Source organism: Salmo trutta, chromosome 6 (genome assembly GCF_901001165.1).
Source record: "Salmo trutta chromosome 6, fSalTru1.1, whole genome shotgun sequence".
Classification (NCBI taxonomy): domain Eukaryota; kingdom Metazoa; phylum Chordata; class Actinopteri; order Salmoniformes; family Salmonidae; genus Salmo; species Salmo trutta.
Genome location: NC_042962.1, coordinates 535,188 through 560,872, shown reverse-complemented (window position 1 = coordinate 560,872; position 25,685 = coordinate 535,188). Strand labels below are relative to the sequence as shown.

At 42.5% G+C, this 25,685-nt stretch overlaps 1 protein-coding gene across 1 annotated transcript in view; it reads left to right on the top strand.

Annotated features, from left to right (window-relative positions):
• The window catches only part of vipr1b (vasoactive intestinal peptide receptor 1b), a 154,628-nt gene that overhangs the window by 127,736 nt on the left and 1,207 nt on the right, over positions 1–25,685 (top strand). The window contains exons 8-11 of the mRNA XM_029755065.1: positions 6,529–6,601; positions 10,166–10,257; positions 16,472–16,601; positions 20,643–20,684. Of these exons, the coding sequence (XP_029610925.1) occupies positions 6,529–6,601; positions 10,166–10,257; positions 16,472–16,601; positions 20,643–20,684 (337 nt within the window). The remainder of the gene's footprint in view (positions 1–6,528; positions 6,602–10,165; positions 10,258–16,471; positions 16,602–20,642; positions 20,685–25,685) is intronic.

The window sequence follows — 25,685 nt, the reverse complement described above, 5'->3', positions numbered from 1 at the left end:
TCGTCCCACCTACGTAACAGCTACTGAAATTCCAGTGGCGCGATTTTTGAATCGTTAGAAATACTATTACTTAAATTTCTCAAACATATGACTATTTTACAGCTATTTAAAGACAAGAATCTCGTTAATCTAACCCCACTGTCCGATTTCAAAAAGGCTTTACAACGAAAGCAAAACATTAGATTATGTCAGCAGAGTGCCCAGCCAGAAAAAATCAGACAGCCATTTTTCAAGCTAGCATTTAATGTCACACAAACCCAAACCACAGCTAAATGCAGCACTAACCTTTGATGATCTTCATCAGATGACACACCTAGGACATTGTGTTATACAATACATGCATGTCTGTTCAATCAAGTTCATATTTATATCAAAAAACAGCTTTTTGCATTAGCATGTGACGTTCAGAAAACGCATAACCCCCGGCAAACTTCCGTTGAATTTACTAACAGTTTGCTAAATTACTCACGATAAACGTTCACAAAAAGCATAACAATTATTTTAAGAATTATAGATACATTACTCCTCTATGCACTCGATATGTCCGATTTTAAAATAGCTTTTCGGATGAAGCACATTTTGCAATAATCTAAGTACATAGCCCGGCATTACAGGGCTAGCTATTTAGATACCCACCCAGGTCAGCATCCACCAAAATCACATTTCCTATAAGAAAAATGTTCTTACCTTGCTTGTTCTTCATCAGAATACACTGCCAGGACTTCTACTTCAATAACAAATGTTGGTTTGGTCCCAAATAATCCATCGTTATATCCAAACAGCGACGTTTTGTTCGTGAGTTCTAGAATGCTTCTTCACGGTCTCGCGCATGGCGCATTGGCGTGTCAAAAATGTCTAAATATTCCATTACCGTACTTCGAAGCATGTCAACCGCTGTTTAAAACCAATTTTTATGCCATTTATGTCGTAGAGAAGTGATAATATTCCGACCGGGAGTATGCATTGAGCCTAAACAGCCGAATAAAATTTCTCCTCGGGAGCGACTCATGCACGCGCATCATTCAAAGGTCCTCTGAGCATCCACTTACAAAAGGCGATAATCTGTTTCAACCTGAGGCTCCCTCGTAAACCTTCAGGTTTTTCGCGGGCTCTGAGAGCCTATTGGAGCCCTGGGAATTGTCACGTTACAGCTAAGATCCTTACTTTTCAATAAAAAGATGCAAGACGCACGACTCCTTGTCAGACAGGGTACTTCCTGCTTGAAACCTTGTCAGGTTTTTGCCTGCCATAGGAGTTCTGTTATACTCACAGACACCATTCAAACAGTTTTAGAAAATTCAGAGTGTTTTCTATCCAAACCTGAACAATAATATGCATATTCTAGCTTCTGAGTTGGTGTAGGAGGCAGTTAAAAATGGGAACATATTTTTTCCAAAATTCTCAATACTGCCCCCTACCCCAAACAGGTCAAATAGCTGTAAAATAGTAATATGTTTGAGAAATTGAAGTAATAGCATTTAAAACGTTTTAAAAATCACGCCACAGGATTACACTGGCTGTTACGTAGGTGGGACGAATTCGTCCCGCCGGTCCCATAGAGGTTAATAACACACACAACCCGAACCATATGAAATAAATACCCTTCTGCCACGTCATGACCAAACTACAATACAAATACTCCCTCTACTGGTCAGGACGTGACAGCCATGTTTAGTTTTGCCCAACCTAGGTCGAGGCACAGTCACGGTCTCAATGGGGATAGCTGAGCTGACTACACTGACTGTGCTAGTGGCAGACTCTACTAAGCTGGCAGGCTGGCTAACCGCCTGCTGCCTGGCCTGCACCCTATTTCATTGTGGAGCTAGGGGAGTTAGAGCCCTGTCTATGTTCGTAGATAAGATGAGAGCACCCCTCCAGCTAGGATGGAGTCTGTCACTCCTCAACACGCCAGGCTTGGTTCTGTTTGTGGGTGAGTCCAAGAAAGAGGGCCAATTATCTACAAATTCTATCTTTTGGGAGGGGAAGAAAACAGTTTTCAATCAGCGATTGAGTTGTAAGACTCTGCTGTAGAGCTCATCACTCCCCCTAACTGGGAGGGGGCCAGAGTCAATTACTCAATGCCGACACATCTTTCTAGCTGATTTACACACTGAGCTATGTTGCGCTTGGTGACCTCTGACTGTTTCATCCTAACATCGTTGGTGCCAACATGGATAACAATATCCCTATACTCTCTACACTCGCCAGTTTTAGCTTTAGCCAGCACCATCTTCAGATTAGCCTTAACGTCGGTAGCCCTGCCCCCTGGTAAACAGTGAATGATCGCTGGATGATTCGTTTTAAGTCTAATGCTGCCTGTAATGGAGTCGCCAATGACTATGGTTTTCAATTTGTCAGAGCAAATGGTGGGAGGCTTCGGCATCTCAGACCCCGTAACGGGAGGAGTAGAGATGAGAGAAGGCTCGGGCTCTGACTCCGACTCGCTGCTTAATGGGGAAAACCGGTTGAAAGTTTCTGTCGGCTGAATGAGTGACACCGGTTGAGCATTCCTACAGCATTTCCTTCCAGAAGCCTTGAGAAAATTGTCCGGCTGCGGGGACTATGGGAGGGGACTTATACTACTATCTGTACTTACTGGTGGCACAGACGCTGTTTCATCCTTTCCTACACTGAAATTACCCTTGCCTAACGATTGCGTCTGAAGCTGGGCTTGCAGCACAGCTGTCCTCGCTATAAGGTGATCGTTCTCCTGTATATTATGAGCGACTGCATCATGTTAACCTTTCTGGCGCAGGCGTTCCGCTAGCGACCCACCTCGACAACATCCGGTGAAATTGCAGAGCGCGACATTCAAATTACAGAAATAGAAATATTTAACATTCATGAAAATACAAGTGTCATACATCAAAATAAAGCTTAACTTCTTGTTAATCCAGACGCTGTGTCAGATTTCAAAAAGGCTTTACGGCAAAAGCACACCATGCTATTATCTGAGGACAGCACCCCGCATACAAAAGCATGAAAAACATTTTTCAACCAGGCAGGTGCGCCACGAAAGTCAGAAATAGCAATATAATAACAGCCTTACCTTTGAAGATCTTCTGTTGCCACTCCAAAAGGTCCCGTGTACATCACAAATGGTCCTTTTGTTCGAAAAAGTCCTTCTTTATAACCCCAAAAAACTCAGTTTAGCTGGCGCGCTTCATTCAATAATCCAACGGTTTCCCGCCTTCAAAATGCATAAAAAATGAATCCCAAAAGTTACCAATAAACTTCTCCAAACAAGTCAAACAACGTTTATAATCAAACCTCAGCTACCTTAATACGTAAATAAATGATACAATTTAAGACAAAGAATCGTTATTGTCTTTACCGGAGATAAACAGCAAAGAACGCGCTCTCATCCACGTGCATGAAAACACTACAGCCAAAATGGGAGCCGCTTAGAAAAACTACAAATTCTAGCTCATTTTTCCAAAAACAAGCCTGAAACTCTTTCTAAAGACTGTTGACATCTAGTGGAAGCCCTAGGAACTGCAATCTGGGAGGATTTCGCCTCATAATAAACATGACGGCCATTGAAAACAATGGTAGGCTGAATTTTTTTTTTTTTTGGGATGGTTTGTTGTCGGAGTTTTGCCTGCCATATCAGTTCTGTTATACTCACATACATTATTTTAACAGTTTTAGAAACCTTAGAGTGTTTTATATGCATATCCTAGCATCTGGGCCTGACTAACAGGCAGTTTACTTTGGGCACGCTTTTCATCCGGACGTCAAAATACTGCCCCCTAGCCCAAAGAGGTGTTAATGTTACTACTTAGCTTCGGCTGGTGGAGGTCCTGACGAACCACGTCCAGATAAAGCGTCCTGGGTGAAAAAAAATAATTAAAAAAGTTGAGCGAGGGAAAAAATAAAAATATAAACGGTAATTAAAAATTAAAACCGTAAAGTTGGCAGGTAGCGAAGTAAGGTTAGCAACAAACCGCACAGCAGCACGTAAAGAAGTCTGGACCCTTTACTCAGTACTTTGTTGAAGCACCTTTGGCAGTGATTACAGCATCAAGTCTTCGTGGGTATGATGCTACAAGCTTGGCACATCTGTATTTGGGGAGTTTCTCCCATAATTATTTGCAGATAGTTTCAAGCTCTGTCAGGTCGGATGGGGAGCGTTGCTGCACAGCTATTTTCAGGTCTCTTCAGAGATGTTCAATCGGGTTCAAGTCCGGGCTCTGGCTAGGCCACTCGTCCCGAAGTCACTCCTATATTGTCTTGGCTGTGTACTTAGGGTCGTTGTCCTGTTGGAAGGTGAACCTTCGCCCCAGTCTGAGGTCCTGAACACTCTGGAGCAGGTTTTCATCAAAGAACACTCTGTACTTTGCTCCATTTGTCTTTCCCTCAATCCCGTCTAATCTCCCAGTCCCTGCCCGCTTAAAAACATCCCCACAGCATGATGCTGCCACCACCATGCTTCACCATAGGGATGGTGCCAGGTTTACTCCAGACGTGACTCTTGGCATTCAGGCCAAAGAATTCAATCTTGGTTTCATCAGACCAGAGAATCGTATTTCTCATGGTCTGAGAGTCTTTAGGTGCCTTTTGGCAAACACAAACCAGGCTATCATATGCCTTTTACTGAGGAGTGGCTTCCTGGTGGAGAGCCAGACTCAATCACCAAGGTGGAACACGGGAGCCTCACTGCGGTGACATCATTGAGGACCTTAAAGGTTGCAGTGACACATCCATAACCTGAGCCAAAACCAGATTGCATGCCAGAAAGAATACTATAGACATCAAGAAAGCCAGTCAGTTGATTATTGACAAGTTTTTCCAACAGTTTTGATAAACATGGAAAAATAGAAATAGGCCTAAAACAGTTAGGATCAGCTTGATCTCCCCTTTAAATAAAGGATGCATCGTGGCTGCCTTCCAAGCAATGGGAACCTCCCCAGAGAGGAAAGACAGGTTAAAAAAGTCAGAGATAGGCTTTACGATGATAGGGGCAGCAACCTTAAAGAAGAAATGGTCTAAACCATCTGACCCAGATGCTTTTTGGGGTCAAGCTTAAGGAGGTCCTTTAACATGGACATCTCAAATACTGAGATGTCCATGCAAAATATAAATTTAGTGGTACATTTTTCTTTGTGGAATTTGATGTGTGCTTGGGGTTAATTTCATTCTCCGGGAAAAAGCAAACAGGCTTTTGGCTCAAATGTCCTGGTAGTGGGTAAGGTTCATGATGCTGTTGACTTTAAAGCAGCAATCAGCAGTTGAAACAATAACAAATGGTACTCCCCACCACTATTTTGGTAAAAAGCTGAGGGATGAGGGCTGGAGAAATATAACCACTCTGAAATTCATAGACAGAACTATGGATTCAAGGACATACAATCCGTGATATGAAAGTTTTAACCATGTTTTGAGGATATATAGTTTGTTTACAAATTTAGGAGTAAAACAGGCTTATATTGGTAATGTTGTAAGGCAGTTGAACTTAGCTCATGAGGCACTTAGGTTGTATTCTAAAATAATCAATGGGTACAATACACCCAGTCAGAACTGGCAGCTTCATTAAATGGTACCAGCAAAACACCAGTTTCAACGTCAACACTAAGGAGGAGACTCCGGGATGCTGGCCTTCTAGGCAGAGTTGCAAAGAAAAAGCCATATCTCAGACTGGCCAATAAAAAGTAAAAGATTAAGATGGGCAAAACACAGACACTGGACAGAGGAACTCTGCCTAGAAGGCCAGCATCCCGGAGTCGCCTCTTCACTGTTGACGTTGAGACTGGTGTTTTGCGTGTACTATTTAATGAAGCTGCCAGTTGAGGACTTGTGAGGCATCTGTTTCTCAAACTAGACACACTAATGTACTTGTCCTCTTGCTCAGTTGTGCACCGGGGCCTCCCACTCCTCTTTCTATTCTGGTTAGAGCCAATTTGCGCTGTTCTGTGACGAGAGTAGTACACAGTGTTGTATGAGATGGAATAGCCTTCATTTCTCATAACAAGAATAGGCTGACGAGTTTCAGAAGAAAGGATCTTTGTTTCTGAACATTTTGAGCCTGTAATCAAACAAACAAATGCTGATGCTCCAGATACTCAACTAGTCTAAAGAAGGCCAGTTTTATTGCTTCTTTAATCAGAACAACATAATTGCAAAAGGGTTTTCTAATGATCAATTAGCCTTTTAAAATGATAAACTTGGATTAGCTAACACAACATGCCATTGGAACACAGGAGTGATGGTTGCTGATAATGGGCCACTGTACGCCTATGTAGATATTCCATTAAAAATCATCTGTTTCCAGCTACAATAGTCATTTACAACATTAACAATGTCTACACTGTATTTCTGATCAATATGAGGTTATTTTAATGGACAAAAAATGTGCTTTTCTTTCAAAAACAAAGACATTTCTAAGTGACCGCAAACTTTTGAACGGTAGTGTAGATGTTAACAGGTGTTGTGATATATGTGAAAATATATGCGACATAATCAATCTATATGTTACCAGGTGTTGTGATATATGTAGTAATATATGTGATGTCACCTATATGTTACCAGATGCTGGGACATAATTGAAAAGACGGAGATGTTCTGGTGGATCATTAAGACACCAATACTGGCCTCCATCCTGGTGAGTTGTTCAGCCGCTCCTCAACTTTCAAGATTAGTATGAAGGGATTCAACTCTCACTCTCATTCCCTCGGAAGTAGGTGTTATGGTTATTACTGTAGAGAGAAGAGGTCTGTCTGTCTGTCTGTCTCTGTTATGGTTATTACTGTAGAGAGAGGAGGTCTGTCTGTCTCTGTTATGGTTATTACTGTAGAGAGAGGAGGTCTGTCTGTCTCTGTTATGGTTATTACTGTAGAGAGAAGAGGTCTGTCTGTTTCTGTTATGGTTATTACTGTAGAGAGAGGAGGTCTGTCTGTCTCTGTTATGGTTATTACTGTAGAGAGAGGAGGTCTGTCTCTCTGTTATGGTTATTACTGTAGAGAGAGGAGGTCTGTCTGTTTCTGTTATGGTTATTACTGTAGAGAGAGGAGGTCTGTCTGTCTCTGTTATGGTTATTACTGTAGAGAGAGGAGGTCTGTCTCTGTTATTGTTGTTACTGTAGAGAGAGGAGGTCTGTCTCTGTTATTGTTGTTACTGTAGAGAGAGGAGGTCTGTCTGTCTCTGTTATGGTTATTACTGTAGAGAGAGGAGGTCTGTCTGTCTCTGTTATGGTTATTACTGTAGAGAGAGGAGGTCTGTCTCTGTTATGGCTATTACTGTAGAGAGAGGAGGTCTGTCTCTGTTATGGTTATTACTGTAGAGAGAGGAGGTCTGTCTGTCTCTGTTATTGTTGTTACTGTAGAGAGAGGAGGTCTGTCTGTCTCTGTTATGGTTATTACTGTAGAGAGAGGAGGTCTGTCTGTCTCTGTTATGGTTATTACTGTAGAGAGAGGAGGTCTGTCTGTCTCTGTTATGGTTATTAATGTAGAGAGAGGAGGTCTGTCTGTTTCTGTTATGGTTATTACTGTAGAGAGAGGAGGTCTGTCTGTCTCTGTTATTGTTGTTACTGTAGAGAGAGGAGGCCTGTCTGTTTCTGTTATGGTTATTACTGTAGAGAGAGGAGGTCTGTCTCTGTTATGGTTATTACTGTAGAGAGAGGAGGTCTGTCTGTCTCTGTTATGGTTATTACTGTAGAGAGAGGAGGTCTGTCTGTCTCTGTTATGGTTATTACTGTAGAGAGAGGAGGTCTGTCTCTGTTATGGTTATTACTGTAGAGAGAGGAGGTCTGTCTGTCTCTGTTATGGTTATTACTGTAGAGAGAAGAGAGTTTAGTAAAGTACAGTACAGAACACACCAGTAGAGTTTAGTAGAGTACATTACAGATTACACCAGTAGAGTTTAGTAGGGTACATTACAGAACACACCAGTAGAGTTTAGTAGGGTACATTACAGAACACACCACTAGAGTTTAGTAGAGTACAGAACACACCAGTAGAGTTTAGTAGGGTACATTACAGAACACACCAGTAGAGTTTAGTAGAGTACATTACAGAACACACCACTAGAGTTTAGTAGAGTACAGAACACACCAGTAGAGTTTAGTAGGGTACAGAACACACCAGTAGAGTTTAGTAGAGTACAGATCACACCAGTAGAGTTTAGTAGAGTACTGTACAGAACACACCAGTAGAGTTTAGTAGAGTACAGAACACACCACTAGAGTTTAGTAGAGTACAGAACACACCAGTAGAGTTTAGTAGAGTACAGTACAGAACACACCAGTAGAGTTTAGTAGAGTACAGAACACACCACTAGAGTTTAGTAGAGTACAGAACACACCAGTAGAGTTTAGTAGAGTACAGATCACACCGGTAGAGTTAAGTAGAGTACAGAACACACCAGTAGAGTTTAGTAGAGTACAGATCACACCACTAGAGTTTAGTAGAGTACATTACAGAACACACCAGTAGAGTTTAGTAGAGTACAGTACAGAACACACCAGTAGAGTTTAGTAGGGTACAGAACACACCACTAGAGTTTAGTAGAGTACAGAACACACCACTACAGTTTAGTAGGGTACAGAACACACCACTAGAGTTTAGTAGAGTACTGTACAGATCACAGCAGTAGAGTTTAGTAGAGTACAGATCACACCAGTAGAGTTTAGTAGAGTACATTACAGAACACACCAGTAGAGTTTAGTAGAGTACAGAACACACCAGTAGAGTTTAGTAGAGTACATTACAGAACACACCAGTAGAGTTTAGTAGAGTACAGATCACACCAGTAGAGTTTAGTAGAGTACATTACAGAACACACCAGTAGAGTTTAGTAGAGTACATTACAGAACACACCAGTAGAGTTTAGTACATTACAGAACACACCAATAGAGTTTAGTACAGTACAGACCACACCAGTAGAGTTTAGTAGAGTACATTACAGAACACACCAGTAGAGTTTAGTAGAGTACATTACAGAACACACCAGTAGAGTTTAGTAGAGTACATTACAGAACACACCAGTAGAGTTTAGTAGAGTACATTACAGAACACACCAGTAGAGTTTAGTAGAGTACAGAACACACCAGTAGAGTTTAGTAGGGTACATTACAGAACACACCAGTAGAGTTTAGTAGAGTACAGAACACACCAGTATAGTTTAGTAGAGTACAGATCACACCAGTAGAGTTTAGTAGAGTACAGAACACACCAGTAGAGTTAAGTAGAGTACAGTACAGAACACACCAGTAGAGTTTAGTGGAGTACAGAACACACCAGTAGAGTTTAGTACAGTACAAATCACACCAGTAGAATTTAGTAGAGTACAGATCACACCAGTAGAGTTTAGTAGAGTACATAACACACCACTAGAGTTTAGTAGAGTACCGAACACACCACTAGAGTTTAGTAGAGTACAGATCACACCAGTAGAGTTTAGTAGAGTATAGTACAGAACACACCAGTAGAGTTTAGAACACACCAGTAGAGTTTAGTAGAGTACATAACACACCACTAGAGTTTAGTAGAGTACAGAACACACCAGTAGAGTTTAGTAGAGTACAGAACACACCACTAGAGTTTAGTAGAGTACAGATCACACCAGTAGAGTTTAGTAGAGTACAGTACAGAACACACCAGTAGAGTTTAGTAGAGTACAGAACACACCAGTAGAGTTTAGTAGAGTACAGATCACACCAGTAGAGTTTAGTAGAGTACAGAACACACCAGTAGAGTTTAGTACAGTACAGATCATACCAGTAGAGTTTAGTAGAGTACAGATCACACCAGTAGAGTTTAGTAGTGTTTTAGATTTTAGTAGAGTGGAGTACAGAACACCCTTGTAGAGTTTAGTAGAGTACAAAACACAGAAGTAGAGTTTAGTAAAGTACAGTGCAGAACTCACCATTGGGGTTTAGTAGAGTACAGTATAGAACACACCAGTAGAGTTTAGTAGAGTACAGTGCAGTACAGAACTCAGCAGTAGTGTTTAGTATAATACAGAACAGATCTCACCAGTAGAGTTTAGTAAAGTACAGTACAGTACAGTACAGAACTCACCAGTATAGTTTTGTAGTGTTTTTAGAGTTTAGTTTGGCAGAGTACAGAACACACCAGTAGTGTTTAGGAGAGTATAGTAGAGAAAACAAAAGTCCACACAGGGTTCAGTATTATATACATTTCTCAAAATATCTCTTAATCTCTTCCAGATGAACTTCATCCTCTTCATCTGCATCATCAGGATCCTCCGGCAGAAGATCAACTGTCCAGATATTGGAAGGAACGAGTCCAACCAGTACTCGTAAGTATAGCTCTAGTCCAACCAGTACTCGTAAGTATAGCTCTAGTCCAACCAGTATTCGCTAGTATGGCTCTAGTCCAACAAGTATTCGCTATTATGGCTCTAGTCCAAACAGTATTCGTTACTATGGCTCTAGTCCAAACAGTATTCGCTAGTATGGGTCTAGTCTAACCAGTATTCGCTAGTATGGCTCTAGTCCAACCAGTATTCGTTATTATAGCTCTAGTCCAAACAGTATTCGCTAGTATGGCTCTAGTCTAACCAGTATTCGCTAGTATGGCTCTAGTCCAACCAGTATTCGTTATTATAGCTCTAGTCCAACCAGTATTCGTTAGTATGGCTCTAGTCCAACACGTATTCGCTACTATGGCTCTAGTCCAACCAGTATTCGCTAGTATGGCTCTAGTCTAACCAGTATTCGCTAGTATGGCTCAAGTCCAAACTGTATTTGTTACTATGGCTCTAGTCTAACCAGTATTCGCTAGTATGGCTCTAGTCCAACCAGTATTCGCTAGTATGGCTCTAGTCCAACCAGTATTCGTTAGTACAGCTCTAGTCTAACCAGTATTCGCTACTATGGCTCTAGTCCAACCAGTATTCGCTAGTATGGCTCTAGTCCAACCAGTATTCAGTAGTTTGGCTCTAGTCCAAACTGTATTCGTTACTATGGCTCTAATCCAACCAGTATTTGCTAGTATGGCTCTAGTCCAACCAGTATTCGCTAGTATGGCTCTAGTCCAACCAGTATTCACTAGTTTGGCTCTAGTCCAAACTGTATTCGTTACTATGGCTCTAATCCAACCAGTATTCGCTAGTATGGCTCTAGTCCAACCAGTATTCGCTAGTATGGCTCTAGTCCAACCAGTATTCGTTTTTATAGTTCTAGTCTAACCAGTATTCGTTATTATAGTTCTAGTCTAACCAGTATTCGTTTTATAGTTCTAGTCTAACCAGTATGCGTTATTATAGTTCTAGTCTAACCAGTATTTGTTAGTATGGCTCTAGTCCAACCAGTATTCGCTAGTGTGGCTCTAGTCCAACCAGTATTCGCTAGTATGGCTCTAGTCCAACCAGTATTTGCTAGTATGGCTCTAGTCCAACCAGTATTCGCTAGTATGGCTCTAGTCCAACCAGTATTCGTTACTATGGCTCTAGTCCAACCAGTATTCGCTAGTATGGCTGTAGTCCAACCAGTATTCGCTAGTATGGCTGTAGTCCAACCAGTATTCGCTAGTATGGCTCTAGTCCAACCAGTATTCGCTAGTATGGCTCTAGTCCAACCAGTATTCGCTAGTATGGCTCTAGTCCAACCAGTATTCGTTATTATAGTTCTAGTCTAAACAGTATTCGTTTTTATAGTTCTAGTCTAAACAGTATTCGTTTTTATAGTTCTAGTCTAACCAGTATTCGTTATTATAGTTCTAGTCTAACCAGTATTTGTTAGTATGGCTCTAGTCCAACCAGTACTGCCATGGCACTCAGTACTGTATATCTCTGCAGGTCAAATTTTTCCTGTATGCTAGTTCCTTCTGTTTACATTTACATTTGAGTCATTCAGCATACACTCTCATTCAGAGAGACTTACGTAAAAGTGCATTCAACTAAGTTTAGGATGGAACAACAACCACATTGTCAGGTTTACGCAGCGAGTCAGGAAGCAGAAGGAGAGTTTAATAACACAGATCCAAATGACCAAAACAGGAGATGTGTACTGAACATGAAAACCTTACAATACATCATGATGACGGAGGAGATGTGTACTGAACATGAAAAACATTCCAGTACTGCCTGATGACTGAGAGGATGTGTACTGAACATGAAAACATTCCAATACTGCCTGATGACTGAGAGGATGTGTACTGAACATGAAAACATTCCAATACTTCCTGATTACGGAGGAGATGTGTACTGAACATGAAAACATTCCAATACTGCCTGATGACTGAGAGGATGTGTACTGAACATGAAAACATTCCAATACTGCCTGATTACGGAGGAGATGTGTACTGAACATGAAAACATTCCAATACTGCCTGATGACTGAGAGGATGTGTACTGAACATGAAAACATTCCAATACTGCCTGATGACTGAGAGGATGTGTACTGAACATGAAAACATTCCAGTACTGCCTGATGACTGAGAGGATGTGTACTGAACATGATAACATTCCAATACTGCCTGATGACAGAGGCTACTGAGGGCTAAATAAAGGGAAGGTGATGAAGGTGATGATGAAGTCCAGGTGTGCGTAATAATGGTTGCCAGGGCCGATGGTCAGTCGACCTGCGACGTTGAGTACTGGAGAGAGGGAGCGGGATAAGCATGGCACATATCAAAGTTATTTCAAATAGACCCTTCTTTTAACCTCTTACATCTGCTCCAATATCCAATGATGGGCGTGGCTCGAAATACAAATTCCTCTAAAATCAGAAAACTTCCATTTTTCAAACATATGACTATTTTACAGCTATTTAAAGACAAGACTCTCGTTAATCTAACCACACTGTCCGATTTCAAAAAGGCTTTACAGCGAAAGCAAAACATTAGATTATGTCAGCAGAGTACCCAGCCAGAAATAATCAGACACCCATTTTTCAAGCTAGCATATAATGTCACAAAAACCCAGAAGACAGCTAAATGCAGCACTAACCTTTGATGATCTTCATCAGATGACACACCTAGGACATTATGTTATACAATACATGCATGTTTTGTTCAATCAAGTTCATATTTATATCAAAAAACAGCTTTTTACATTAGCATGTGACGTTCAGAACTAGCATACCCCCCGCAAACTTCCGGGGAATTTACTAACAATTTACTAAATTACTCACGATAAACGTTCACAAAAAGCATAACAATTATTTTAAGAATTATAGATACAGAACTCCTCTATGCACTCGATATGTCCGATTTTAAAATAGCTTTTCGGATGAAGCACATTTTGCAATATTCTAAGTACATAGCCCAGCCATCACGGGCTAGCTATTTAGACACCCGGCAAGTTTAGCCTTCACCAAAATCAGATTTACTATAAGAAAAATGGTCTTACCTTTCCTGTTCTTTGTCAGAATGCACTCCCAGGACTTCTACTTCAATAACAAATGTTGGTTTGGTCCCAAATAATCCATCGTTATATCCAAACAGCGGCGTTTTGTTTGTGCGTTCTAGACACTATCCCAATGGTAAATCAGGGTCGTGCGCATGGCGCATTTCGTGACAAAAAAATTCTAAATATTCCATTACCGTACTTCGAAGCATGTCAACCGCTGTTTAAAATATACATTTACATTTACATTTAAGTCATTTAGCAGACGCTCTTATCCAGAGCGACTTACAAATTGGTGCATTCACCTATAATATCCAGTAGAACAACCACTTTACAATAGTGCATCTAAATCTTTTAAGGGGGGGGGTTAGAAGGATTACATTATCCTATCCCAGGTATTCCTTAAAGAGGTGGGGTTTCAGGTGTCTCCGGAAGGTGGTGATTGACTCCGCTGTCCTGGCATCGTGAGGGAGCTTGTTCCACCATTGGGGTGCCAGAGCAGCGAACAGTTTTGACTGGGCTGAGCGGGAACTGTGCTTCCTCAGAGGTAGGGAGGCGAGCAGGCCAGAGGAGGATGAACGCAGTGCCCTTGTTTGGGTGTAGGGCCTGATCAGAGCCTGAAGGTATGGAGGTGCCGTTCCCCTCACAGCTCCGTAGGCAAGCACCATGGTCTTGTAGCGGATGCAAGCTTCAACTGGAAGCCAGTGGAGAGAGCGGAGGAGCGGGGTGACGTGAGAGAACTTGGGAAGGTTGAACACCAGACGGGCTGCGGCGTTCTGGATGAGTTGTAGGGGTTTAATGGCACAGGCAGGGAGCCCAGCCAACAGCGAGTTGCAGTAATCCAGACGGGAGATGACAAGTGCAATTTTTATGCAATTTATCTCGTAACAAAGCGATAATATTCCGACCGGGAATCTACGTTTCGGTAAAAAGAGGGAAAAACAGAAAGGCGGGGGCGGCCAGTGCACGCGCCTAAGCCTTTTTTCTGCTGATAGACCACTTAGCAAAAGCGCTCGTGTGTTTCAGCCAGGGCTTTGAATTACGTCATTCAGGTTTTTCCCGGGCTCTGAGAGCCCATTGGAGCCGTAGGAAGTGTCACGTAACAGCAGAGATCCTTTGTAATGAATAGAGATGACAAAGAAGGGCAAGAAATGGTCAGACAGGCCACTTCCTGTACAGAATCTTCTCACGTTTTGGCCTGCCAAATGAGTTCTGTTATGCTCACAGACACCATTCAAACAGTTTTAGAAACTTTGGAGTGTTTTCTATCCAAAGCTAATAATTATATGCATATTCTAGTTTCTGGGCAGGACTAATAATCAGATTAAATCGGTATGTTTTTCATCCAGCCGTGAAAATACTGCCCCCTAGCCATAAGAGGTTAAATAGCAGAATCATTGCCATGAAGAAAAAAACATGAGCGTGAAACTAGTAAACGAATGCTCACTAAAATAAGCTATAAGCAGATGCGAGCGCTGCCAGCAGGTTCCACCTTATATACAGCTGTTCTGAGTGTCGGCAACAACCTCTGCTGTTTCCATGCCGCCTCATAACAACACTTACGGAGCATTAAGGCCCGCAGTGGTCGTGTTACCATAAGCAACCCCCTCGACTACCAACAAACTCCTCATCAGTAAACTGTTCACGTCAACCAATGCCGACCGACCCCCAGAAACTCAAAACATCAGAGTCGTGGCGGAATGCTTTGACATTTTACTGCTGTGATGTAAAGCACAGCTCCCTGTGATGTAGAGCCCAGCTCCCTGTGATGTAGAGCTCAGCTCCCTGTGATGTAGAGCTCAGCTCCCTGTGATGTAGAGCCCAGCTCCCTGTGATGTAGAGCTCAGCTCCCTGTGATGTAGAGCTCAGCTCCCTGTGATGTAGAGCTCAGCTCCCTGTGATGTGGAGCCCAGCTCCCTGTGATGTAGAGCTCAGCTCCCTGTGATGTAGAGCCCAGCTCCCTGTGATGTAAAGCTCAGCTCCCTGTGATGTAGAGCCCAGCTCCCTGTGATGTAGAGCTCAGCTCCCTGTGATGTAGAGCTCAGCTCCCTGTGATGTAGAGCTCAGCTCCCTGTGATGTAGAGCTCAGCTCCCTGTGATGTAGAGCCCAGCTCTCTGTGGTTAAGTGGCTCACCTCTCTGTGGTTTAGTAGATCACCTCTCTGTGGTTTAGTGGCTCAACTCCCTGTGGTTTAGTGGCTCAACTCTGTGGTTTAATAGATCAGCTCTCTGTGGCTTAGTGTCTCAACTCTCTGTGGTTTAGTGGCTCAGCTCTCTGTGGTTTAGTGTCTCAGCTCTCTGTGGTTTAGTGGATCACCTCTCTGTGGTTTAGTGTCTCAGCTCTCTGTGGTTTAGTGTCTCAGCTCTCTGTGGTTTAGTGTCTCAACTCCCTGTGGTTTAGTGTCTCAGCTCTCTGTGGTTTAGTGTTTCAGCTCTCTGTGGTTTAGTGTCTCAGCTCTCTATGGTTCAGTGTCTCAGCTCTCTGTGGTTTATTGGCTCAACTCCCTGTGGTTTAGTGGCTCAGCTCTCTGTGGTTTAGTGTCTCAGCTCTCTGTGGTTTAGTGTCTCAGCTCTCTGTGGTTCAGTGTCTCAGCTCTCTGTGGTTTAGTGTCTCAGCTCTCTGTGGTTTAGTGTCTCAGCTCTCTGTGGTTTAGTGTCTCAGCTCTCTGTGGTTTAGTGGCTCAACTCCCTGTGGTTTAGTGGCTCAACTCCCTGTGGTTTAGTGGCTCAGCTCCCTGTGGTTTAGTGGCTCAGCTCTCTGTGGTTTAGTGTCTCAACTCTCTGTGGTTTAGTGGCTCAGCTCTCTGTGGTTTAGTGTCTCAACTCCCTGTGGTTTAGTGGCTCAACTCCCTGTGGTTTAGTGGCTCAACTCCCTGTGGTTTAGTGTCTCAGCTCTCTGTGGTTTAGTGGCTCAACTTCCTGTGGTGTAGTGTCTCAACTCCCTATGGTTTAGTGTCTCAACTCTCTGTGGTTTAGTGTCTCAACTCCCTGTGGTGTAGTCTCAACTCCCTGTCATGTATAGCCCAGCTCTCTATGATGTAGAGCTACTTTTCTTGATGTTCTCTTGATGTTCTGTGTAAAAGGATGAATGAGACTGTTTAATAACTAGGGGTTAGTCATAAAGCTACTTCTTGATATTCTATTCTCTTTGTTGTTCTGTGTAGGAGGCTGGCCAAGTCCACCCTGCTGCTGATCCCACTTTTTGGGATCAACTTCATCGTGTTTGCCTTCATCCCAGAGCAGGTGAACACAGAGCAACGGCTGGTCTTCGACCTCATACTGGGATCATTCCAGGTATGGAACCACTAGGGTTAAAAAAAATTCAGCTAACGTTCCCCTCCAAACAAATAACATATTCCACGGTTTCTCCCCAGATAGAACCAACTCTTCAGGTGTGGTGTAGTATAGGTGTAGTATAGTATAGTATAGGCATAGTATAGGTTAGTATAGCTATAGTATAGGTATAGTATAGGTGTAGAATATGTGTAGTATAGGTATAGTATAGCTATAGTATAGTTATAGTATAGGCATAGTATAGGTGTAGTATAGGTGTAGTATAGCTATAGTATAGCTATAGTATAGTTATAGTATAGGCATAGTATAGGTATACTATAGGTGTAGTATAGCTATAGTATAGGTATAGTATAGGTGTAGTATAGGTATAGTATAGGTGTAGAATAGGTAAAGTATAGCTATAGTATAGGTGTAGTATAGGTTTAGTATCAGTGCAGTATAGTTATAGTATAGATTTAGTATAGGTACAGTATAGGTATAGTATAGGTGTTGTATAGGTGCAGTATAGGCGTAGTATAGGCATAGTATAGCTATAGTATAGTTATAGTATAGGCATAGTATAGGTGTAGTATAGGTGCAGTATAGGTATAGCATAGCTATAGTATAGGTGTAGAATAGTATGGATATAGTATAGGCATAGTATAGGTATAGTATAGGTATAGTATAGGCATAGTATAGGTGTGGTATAGGTGTAGTATAGTATAGGTATTGTATAGGTGTAGTATAGGTGCAGTATAGTTATAGTATATGCATAGTATAGGCATAGTATAAGTGCAGTATAGTTATAGTATAGATGTGGTATAGGTACAGCATAGGTTTAGTATAGGTATAGTATAGGTGTAGTATAGGTGCAGTATAGGCATAGTATAGGTATAGATAGGTGCAGTATAGGTGCAGTATAGTATAGGTATAGTATAGCTATAGTATAGGTGCAGAATAGGTGCAGTATAGGTTTAGTATAGTATAGTATAGGTATAGTATAGGTATAGTATTGGTGCAGTATAGGTGTATTATAGTATAGTATAGTATAGGGATAGTATTGGTGCAGTATAGGTGTATTATAGTATAGTATAGTATAGGTATAGTATTGGTGCAGTATGGGATAGTATAGGTATAGTATTGGTGTAGTATAGTATAGGTGTGGTATATGTGTAGTATAGTATAAATAACATATTCCACGGTTTCTCCCCAGATAGAACCAACTCTTCAGGTGTGGTGTAGTATAGGTGTAGTATAGTATAGTATAGGCATAGTATAGGTTAGTATAGCTATAGTATAGGTATAGTATAGGTGTAGAATATGTGTAGTATAGGTATAGTATAGCTATAGTATAGTTATAGTATAGGCATAGTATAGGTGTAGTATAGGTGTAGTATAGCTATAGTATAGCTATAGTATAGTTATAGTATAGGCATAGTATAGGTATACTATAGGTGTAGTATAGCTATAGTATAGGTATAGTATAGGTGTAGTATAGGTATAGTATAGGTATAGAATAGGTAAAGTATAGCTATAGTATAGGTGTAGTATAGGTTTAGTATCAGTGCAGTATAGTTATAGTATAGATTTAGTATAGGTACAGTATAGGTATAGTATAGGTGTTGTATAGGTGCAGTATAGGCGTAGTATAGGCATAGTATAGCTATAGTATAGTTATAGTATAGGCATAGTATAGGTGTAGTATAGGTGCAGTATAGGTATAGCATAGCTATAGTATAGGTGTAGAATAGTATGGATATAGTATAGGCATAGTATAGGTATAGTATAGGTATAGTATAGGCATAGTATAGGTGTGGTATAGGTGTAGTATAGTATAGGTATTGTATAGGTGTAGTATAGGTGCAGTATAGTTATAGTATATGCATAGTATAGGCATAGTATAAGTGCAGTATAGTTATAGTATAGATGTGGTATAGGTACAGCATAGGTTTAGTATAGGTATAGTATAGGTGTAGTATAGGTGCAGTATAGGCATAGTATAGGTATAGATAGGTGCAGTATAGGTGCAGTATAGTATAGGTATAGTATAGCTATAGTATAGGTGCAGAATAGGTGCAGTATAGGTTTAGTATAGTATAGTATAGGTATAGTATAGGTATAGTATTGGTGCAGTATAGGTGTATTATAGTATAGTATAGTATAGGGATAGTATTGGTGCAGTATAGGTGTATTATAGTATAGTATAGTATAGTATAGGTATAGTATTGGTGCAGTATGGGATAGTATAGGTATAGTATTGGTGTAGTATAGTATAGGTGTGGTATATGTGTAGTATAGGTGCAGTATAGGTGTGGTATAGGTATAGTATAGTATAGTATTGGTGCAGTATGGGATAGTATAGGTATAGTATTGGTGTAGTATAGTATAGTATAGGTATAGTATAGGTATAGTATTGGTGTAGTGTAGATGTGGTTTAGGTGTAGTATAGGATAGTATAGGTATAGTATTGGTGTAGTATAGTATAGGTATAGTATTGGTGTAGTGTAGTATAGTATAGGTATAGTTTTGGTGTAGTATAGTATAGGTGTAGTATAGTATAGTATAGTATAGGTGCAGTATAGGTGTGGTATAGGTGTAGTATAGTATAGTATAGGTGCAGTATAGGTGTAGTGTAGTATAGTATAGTATAGGTGCAGTATAGGATAGTATAGGTATAGTATTGGTATAGTATAGATGTTGTATAGGTGTAGTATAGTATAGGTGTAGTATTGGTGCAGTATAGGTGTAGAATGGGTATAGTATAGATGTGGTTTAGGTGCAGTATAGGATAGTATAGGTATAGTATTGGTGTAGTATAGTATAGGTGTAGTTTTGGTGTAGTATAGTATAGGTGTAGTATAGTATAGGTATAGTATAGGTGTAGTATAGGATAGTATAGGTATAGTTTTGGTGTAGTATAGTATAGATGTAGTATAGTATAGGTATAGTATAGGTGTAGTATAGGATAGGATAGTATAGGTATAGTATTGATGTGGTTTAGGGGGCTTTTGGGACTCACATCCTTCTGACTGATGATTAACAGTCAGGAGAGCGTTCAGGTTCTGTGATGAGTTGCTCCAGGCAGCCAACACACTCATGGGAGAGATGCTTTTTAAAACCCTTTGGCAGGACTCCAGGCACAATGGACTGGTAATTCAGACCCACTGGTCATGTTTTAACCCCTGGCTGTGGTTTTTCTGGTCTGTATAATGGAGATAAAGAGAGCAGCCAGACCTGGCAGCAGCTAGACTTCAGCTGAGAAACCTCCTCCAGCTTGTTCCTCTTATCTTCTCAATATGACTTCCTTGTCTGGCATCCCTCACTTCTCTGTGTTTTCCCTCTAGGCCACAGACATGTAATCATGTTCTGTAAATTAGCCAATGCTCTATATTCATGCCAGCAGTAGCTGTGTACTCATTACTTTATATAGGGTCACTCACATTTTCCATAGAATAGCCTGTTGATGCATTACATTTGAGTCATTTAGCAGATGCTCTTCTCCAGAGTGAATTAAAGGCCCAGTGAGAGTTAAGGGCTTTGCTCAAGGGCACATCGACAGACTTTTCACCTAGTCGGCTCGGGGATACGAACCAGCAACCTTTAGGTTACCGGCCCAACGCTCTTAACCACTAGGCTACCTGCCTTGTATTGTTATGAACAACAGAATAACAGGGTACACTGGGTTCATGTAACAGACTCTGCTCTCCCCAGCGTTAGGGTGACTCTGCTCTCCCCAGGGTTAGGGTGACTCTGCTCTCCCCAGGGTTAGGGTGACTCTGCTCTCCCCAGGGTTAGGGTGACTCTGCTCTCCCCAGCGTTAGGGTGACTGTAACAGACTCGGCTCTCTCCAGCGTTAGGGTGACTCTGCTCTCCCCAGGGTTAGGGTGACTCTGCTCTCCCCAGGGTTAGGGTGACTCTGCTCTCCCCAGCATTAGGATGACTCTGCTCTCCCCAGCGTTAGGGTGACTCTGCTCTCCCCAGCATTAGGATGACTCTGCTCTCCCCAGCGTTAGGGTGATTGTAACAGACAGCTGATGCTCTTTCTGTTCCTCCTTTCCCCAGGGCTTTGTGGTTGCTGTTCTCTACTGCTTCTTAAACGGAGAGGTAAGAGCCACCCTGACATTCACACACTCCTGTTATAAACACACTGCACCTGGTTAACACCCTGAGTTTACACCCTGAGTTTACACCCTGAGTTTACACCCCGAGTTTACACCCCGAGTTTACACCCCGAGTTAACACACTGCACCTGGTTAACACCCCGAGTTTACACCCCGAGTTTACACCCCGAGTTTACACCCTGCACCTGGTTAACACCCTGAGTTTACACCCTGAGTTTACACCCTGAGTTAACAGACTGAGTTAACACACTGCACCTGGTTAACACCCTGAGTTTACACACTGCACCTGGTTAACACCCTGAGTTTACACACTGAGTTAACACACTGCACCTGGTTAACACCCTGAGTTAACACCCTGAGTTTACACACTGCACCTGGTTAACACCCTGAGTTTACACACTGAGTTTACATGAAGCAGGGTTCTCTCTCTGTCAATCACAGAGAGAGACAGTGCTGCCATGATCAGGATCACTGCTGATTGTTTGAGAAATATTTAGTTTCAAGTTCATGTGCTTAAAGGGACAGTTTGCCTCCCTTTAACCCTTTACACTCGTTGCAATTGGCCTACATGGATAGGACTAAATTGAATACATGTCTTACAGAAGAAATATAAAATTCATGTGCATTACCATGGAAGCAATTGAGAGGGAACAATTTGAAGATTATAGGAAAATGACACAAGACTGAATCCAAGATGAGAACACAACAGTTCACCTGACACAAGACTGAATTCAAACAAAAGTGCAAAACTGAAAGTGTGAACCACCGCATGTAACCATGGCAATGTGACTGGGAATTTGGTCATATACAAACAGTGTAGTTATTCCCTCCGTAAGGAAATCAAACAGGCAAATCAAAAAGTCAGTACAGAGACAAAGTGGAGTCGCAATTCAACGGCTCAGACAAGACGTGTTGGGCAGGTTCTACAGACAATCACGGATTACAAAGGGAAAACCAGCCACGTCGCGGACACAGACATCTTTCTTCCGGACAAGCTAAAGACCTTTGCCCGCTTTGAGGATAACACAGTGCCACTGACGCGGCCTGCTCCCAAGGACTGGGCTCTCGTTCTCCGTGGCCAACGTGAGTAAGATGTTTAAGTGTTTTAACCCTCGCAAGGCTGCCGACCCAGACGGCATGACTAGCCGCGTCCTCAGAGCATGCGCAGACCAGCTGGCTGGAGTGTTTACGGACATATTACATTTCTCTCTATACCAGTCTGCTGTCCCCACTTGCTTCAAGATGTCCACCATTGTTCCTGTACACAAGAAAGCAAAGGTAACTGAGCTAAATGACTATCGCCCCGTAGCACTCACTTCTATCATCATGATAGTTAAGGATCATATCACCTCTACCTTACCTGTCACCCTGGACCAACTTCAATTTACATACCACCCCAATAGACCACATGACGATGCAATCTCCATTGCACTGCACACTACCCTCTCCCATCTGGACAAGAGGATGTAAGAATGCTGTACATTGACTATAGCTTAGCCTTCAACACCATAGTACCCTCCAAGCTCATCATTAAGCTCTGGGCCCTGGGTCTGAATCCCTCCCTGTGCAACTGGGTCCTGGACTTCCTGACTGGCCACCCCCAGGTGGTAAAATAACCTCTCCATCAACGTCAACAAAATGAAGGAGCTAATCGTGGACTTCAGGAAACAGCAGAGGGAGCACACCCTTATCCACATCAACGGGACCACAGTGGAGAAGGTGAAAAGCTCCAAGTTCCTTGGCGTACACATCACTGACAAACTGAAATGGTCCACCTACACAGACAGTGTGGTGAAAAGGTGCAACAGCTCCTCTTCCACCTCAGGAGGCTGAAGAAATTTGACCCAAAACCCTAACAAACTTTTACAGATGCACAATTGAGAGTATTCTGTCGGGCTGTATCACCACCTGGTACGGCAACTGCACCGCCCGCAACAGCAGGGCTCTCCAGAGGGTGACGCGGGCTGCCCGACGCATCACTGGGGGGCACACTGCCTGCCCTCCAGGACATCTACAGCACCCGATGTCACAGGAAGGCCAAAAAAGATCATCAAGGACAACAACCACCTGAGCCACTGCCTGTTAACCCCGAAAACATCCAGAAGGTCAGTACAGGTGCATCAAAGCCGAGACCAAAAGACTGAAATGCAGCTATCTCAAGGCCATCAGACTGTTAAATAGCCATCACTAGCTGGCTACCACCCAGTTACTCAACCCTGCACCTTAGAGGCTGCTGCTGTAATGGTTGTCGTCGGGAATAGAGGACCAAAACGCAGCAGGAATGTGGATGCTCATCTTATCATTTATTTTAAATAAAGAGAACACCAAAAATAACAAAACGAAGAACGCACGAACAGCAAAACAGTCTTGTCAGGCTCACACAGGCAAAACAAGAAACAATCTCCCACAACACTACACCAAACAATTAGCCCATATATAGGACTCTCAATCAGAGGCAACGAGAAAGCACCTGCCTCCAATTGAGAGTCCAACCCCCCATTAACCTACACATAGAAATATCACAACCCAGAAAGAACATAGAAGTACAAAACATAGAACATAAACCAAAACCCGGAAATAATAAATCAAACACCCTACTACAAAATCACCACCCCGAACCACATAAACAAAATACCCTCTGCCACATCCTGACCAAACTACAATAACAAATAACCCTTATACTGGCCAGGACGTGACAGCTGCCCTATATACGGTGCATTCAGAAAGTTTTCAGACCACTTGACTTTTCCACATTTTCTTGCATTACAGCGATATTCTAAAATGGATTAAAAAGGGTTTTTTCCTCATCAATCTACACACAAAACCCCATAATGACCCCAGAATTTTTGCTAATGTATTAAAAATAAAAACTGAAATATTAAATGTACATAAGTGTTCAGACCCTTTACTCAGTACTTTGTTGAAGCACCTTTGGCAGTGATTACAGCCTCGAGTCTTCTTGGATATGACGCTACAAGCTTGGCACACATGTATTTGGGGAGTTTCTCCCATTCTTCTCTGCAAGTCCTCTCAAGCTCTGTCAGGTTGGATGGGGAGCGTCGCTGCAAATTATTTTCAGGTCAAATCAAATTGTATTTGTCACAAGTGCCGAATACAACAGGTGTAGACCTTACAGTGAAATGCTTACTTACGAGCCCTTAACCAACAATGCTTTAAGAAATTGTAAGAAAAAAAGTAAGTAACAAATAGAAAATAAAAGTAACAAATAATTAAACAGCAGCAGTAAAATAACAATAGCGAGGCTATATACAGGGGGTACCAGTACAGAGTCAATGTGTGGGGGCACAGGTTAGTCAAGGTAATTGAGGTAATATGTACGTTGGTAGAGTTAAAGTGACTATGCATAGATAATAAACAGAGAGTAGCAGCAGCATAAAAGAGGGGTCTGGGTAGCCCTTTGATTCGCTGTTCAGGAGTCTTACGGCTTGGTGGTAGAAGCTGTTAAGAAGCCTTTTGGACCATGACTTGGCGCTCCGGTACCGCTTGCCGTGCGGTAGCAGAGTGAACAGTCTATGACTAAGGTGGCTGGAGTCTTTTAGGACCTCCCTGACACCGCCTGGTGTAGAGGTCCTGGATGGCAGGAAGCTTGGCCCCAGTGATGTAGTGAGCCGTACGCACTACTTTCTGTAGTGCCATGCGGTCGGAGGCCGAGCAGTTGCCATACCAGGCGGTGATGCAACCAGTCAGGATGCTCTCGATGGTGCAGCTGTAGAACCTTTTGAGGATCTGAGGACCCATGTAAAATCTTTTCAGTCTGCTGAGGGGGAATAGGCTTTGTCGTGCCCTCTTCACGACTGTCTTTTGTGTTTGGACCATGTTAGTTTGTTGGTGATGTGGACACCAAGGAACTTGAAGCTCTCAACCTGCTCCACTGCAGCCCCGTCGATGAGAATGGGGGCGTGCTCGGTCCTCCTTTTCCTGTAGTCCACAATCATCTCCTTTGTATTGATCACGTTGAGGGAGAGGTTGTTGTCCTGGCACCACACAGCCAGGTCTCTGACCTCCTCCCTATAGGCTGTCTCATCGTTGTTGATGATCAAGCCTACCACTGTTGTGTCATCAGCAAACTTGGCCATGCATTCATGAGTGAACAGAGAGTACAGGAGAGGACTGAGCATGCACCCCTGAGGGGCCCCCGTGTTGACGATCAGCGTGGCGGATGTTTTGTTAAATACCCTTACCACCTGGGGGCGGCCCGTCAGGAAGTCCAGGATCCAGTTGCAGAGGGAGGTGTTTAGTCCCAGGTTCCTTAGCTTAGTGATGAGCTTTGTGGACACCATGGTGTTGAACGCTGAGCTGTAATCAATTAATAACATTCTCACATCGTTGTTCCTTTTGTCCAGATGGGAAAAGGCAGTGTTGAGTGAAATAGGGGTTGTAACATCTGTGGATCTTTTGGGGCTGCAAATTGGAGTGGGTCTAGGGTTTCTGGGATAATGGTGTTGATGTGCGCCATGACCAGCCTTTCAAAGCACTTCATGGCAACAGACGTGAGTGCTACGGGTCTGTAGTTATTTAGGCAGGTTACCTTTGTGTTCTTGGGCACAGGGTCTATGGTGGTCTGCTTTAAACATGTTGGTATTACAGACTCGGTCAGGGACGACGTCGCCGATGCACTTATTGATGAAGCCAGTGACTGATGTGGTGTACTCCTCAATGACATCGGAAGAATCCCGGAACATATTCCAGTCTGTGGTAGCAAAACAGTCCTGTAGCTTAGCATCTGCTTCATCTGAAAATGTACTGATTGACAGAGTCACTGGTGCTTCCGGCTTTCATTTTATCTTGTAAGCAGGAATAAGGAGGATAGAATTATGGTCAGATTTGACAGATGGAGGGTGAGGGAGAGCTCTGTATGTGTCTCTGTGTGTGGAGTAAAGGTCATGTAGAGTTTTCTTCCCTCTGGTTGCACATTTAACATGCTGGTAGAAATGAGGTAAACCGAATTTGAGTTTCCCTGCAT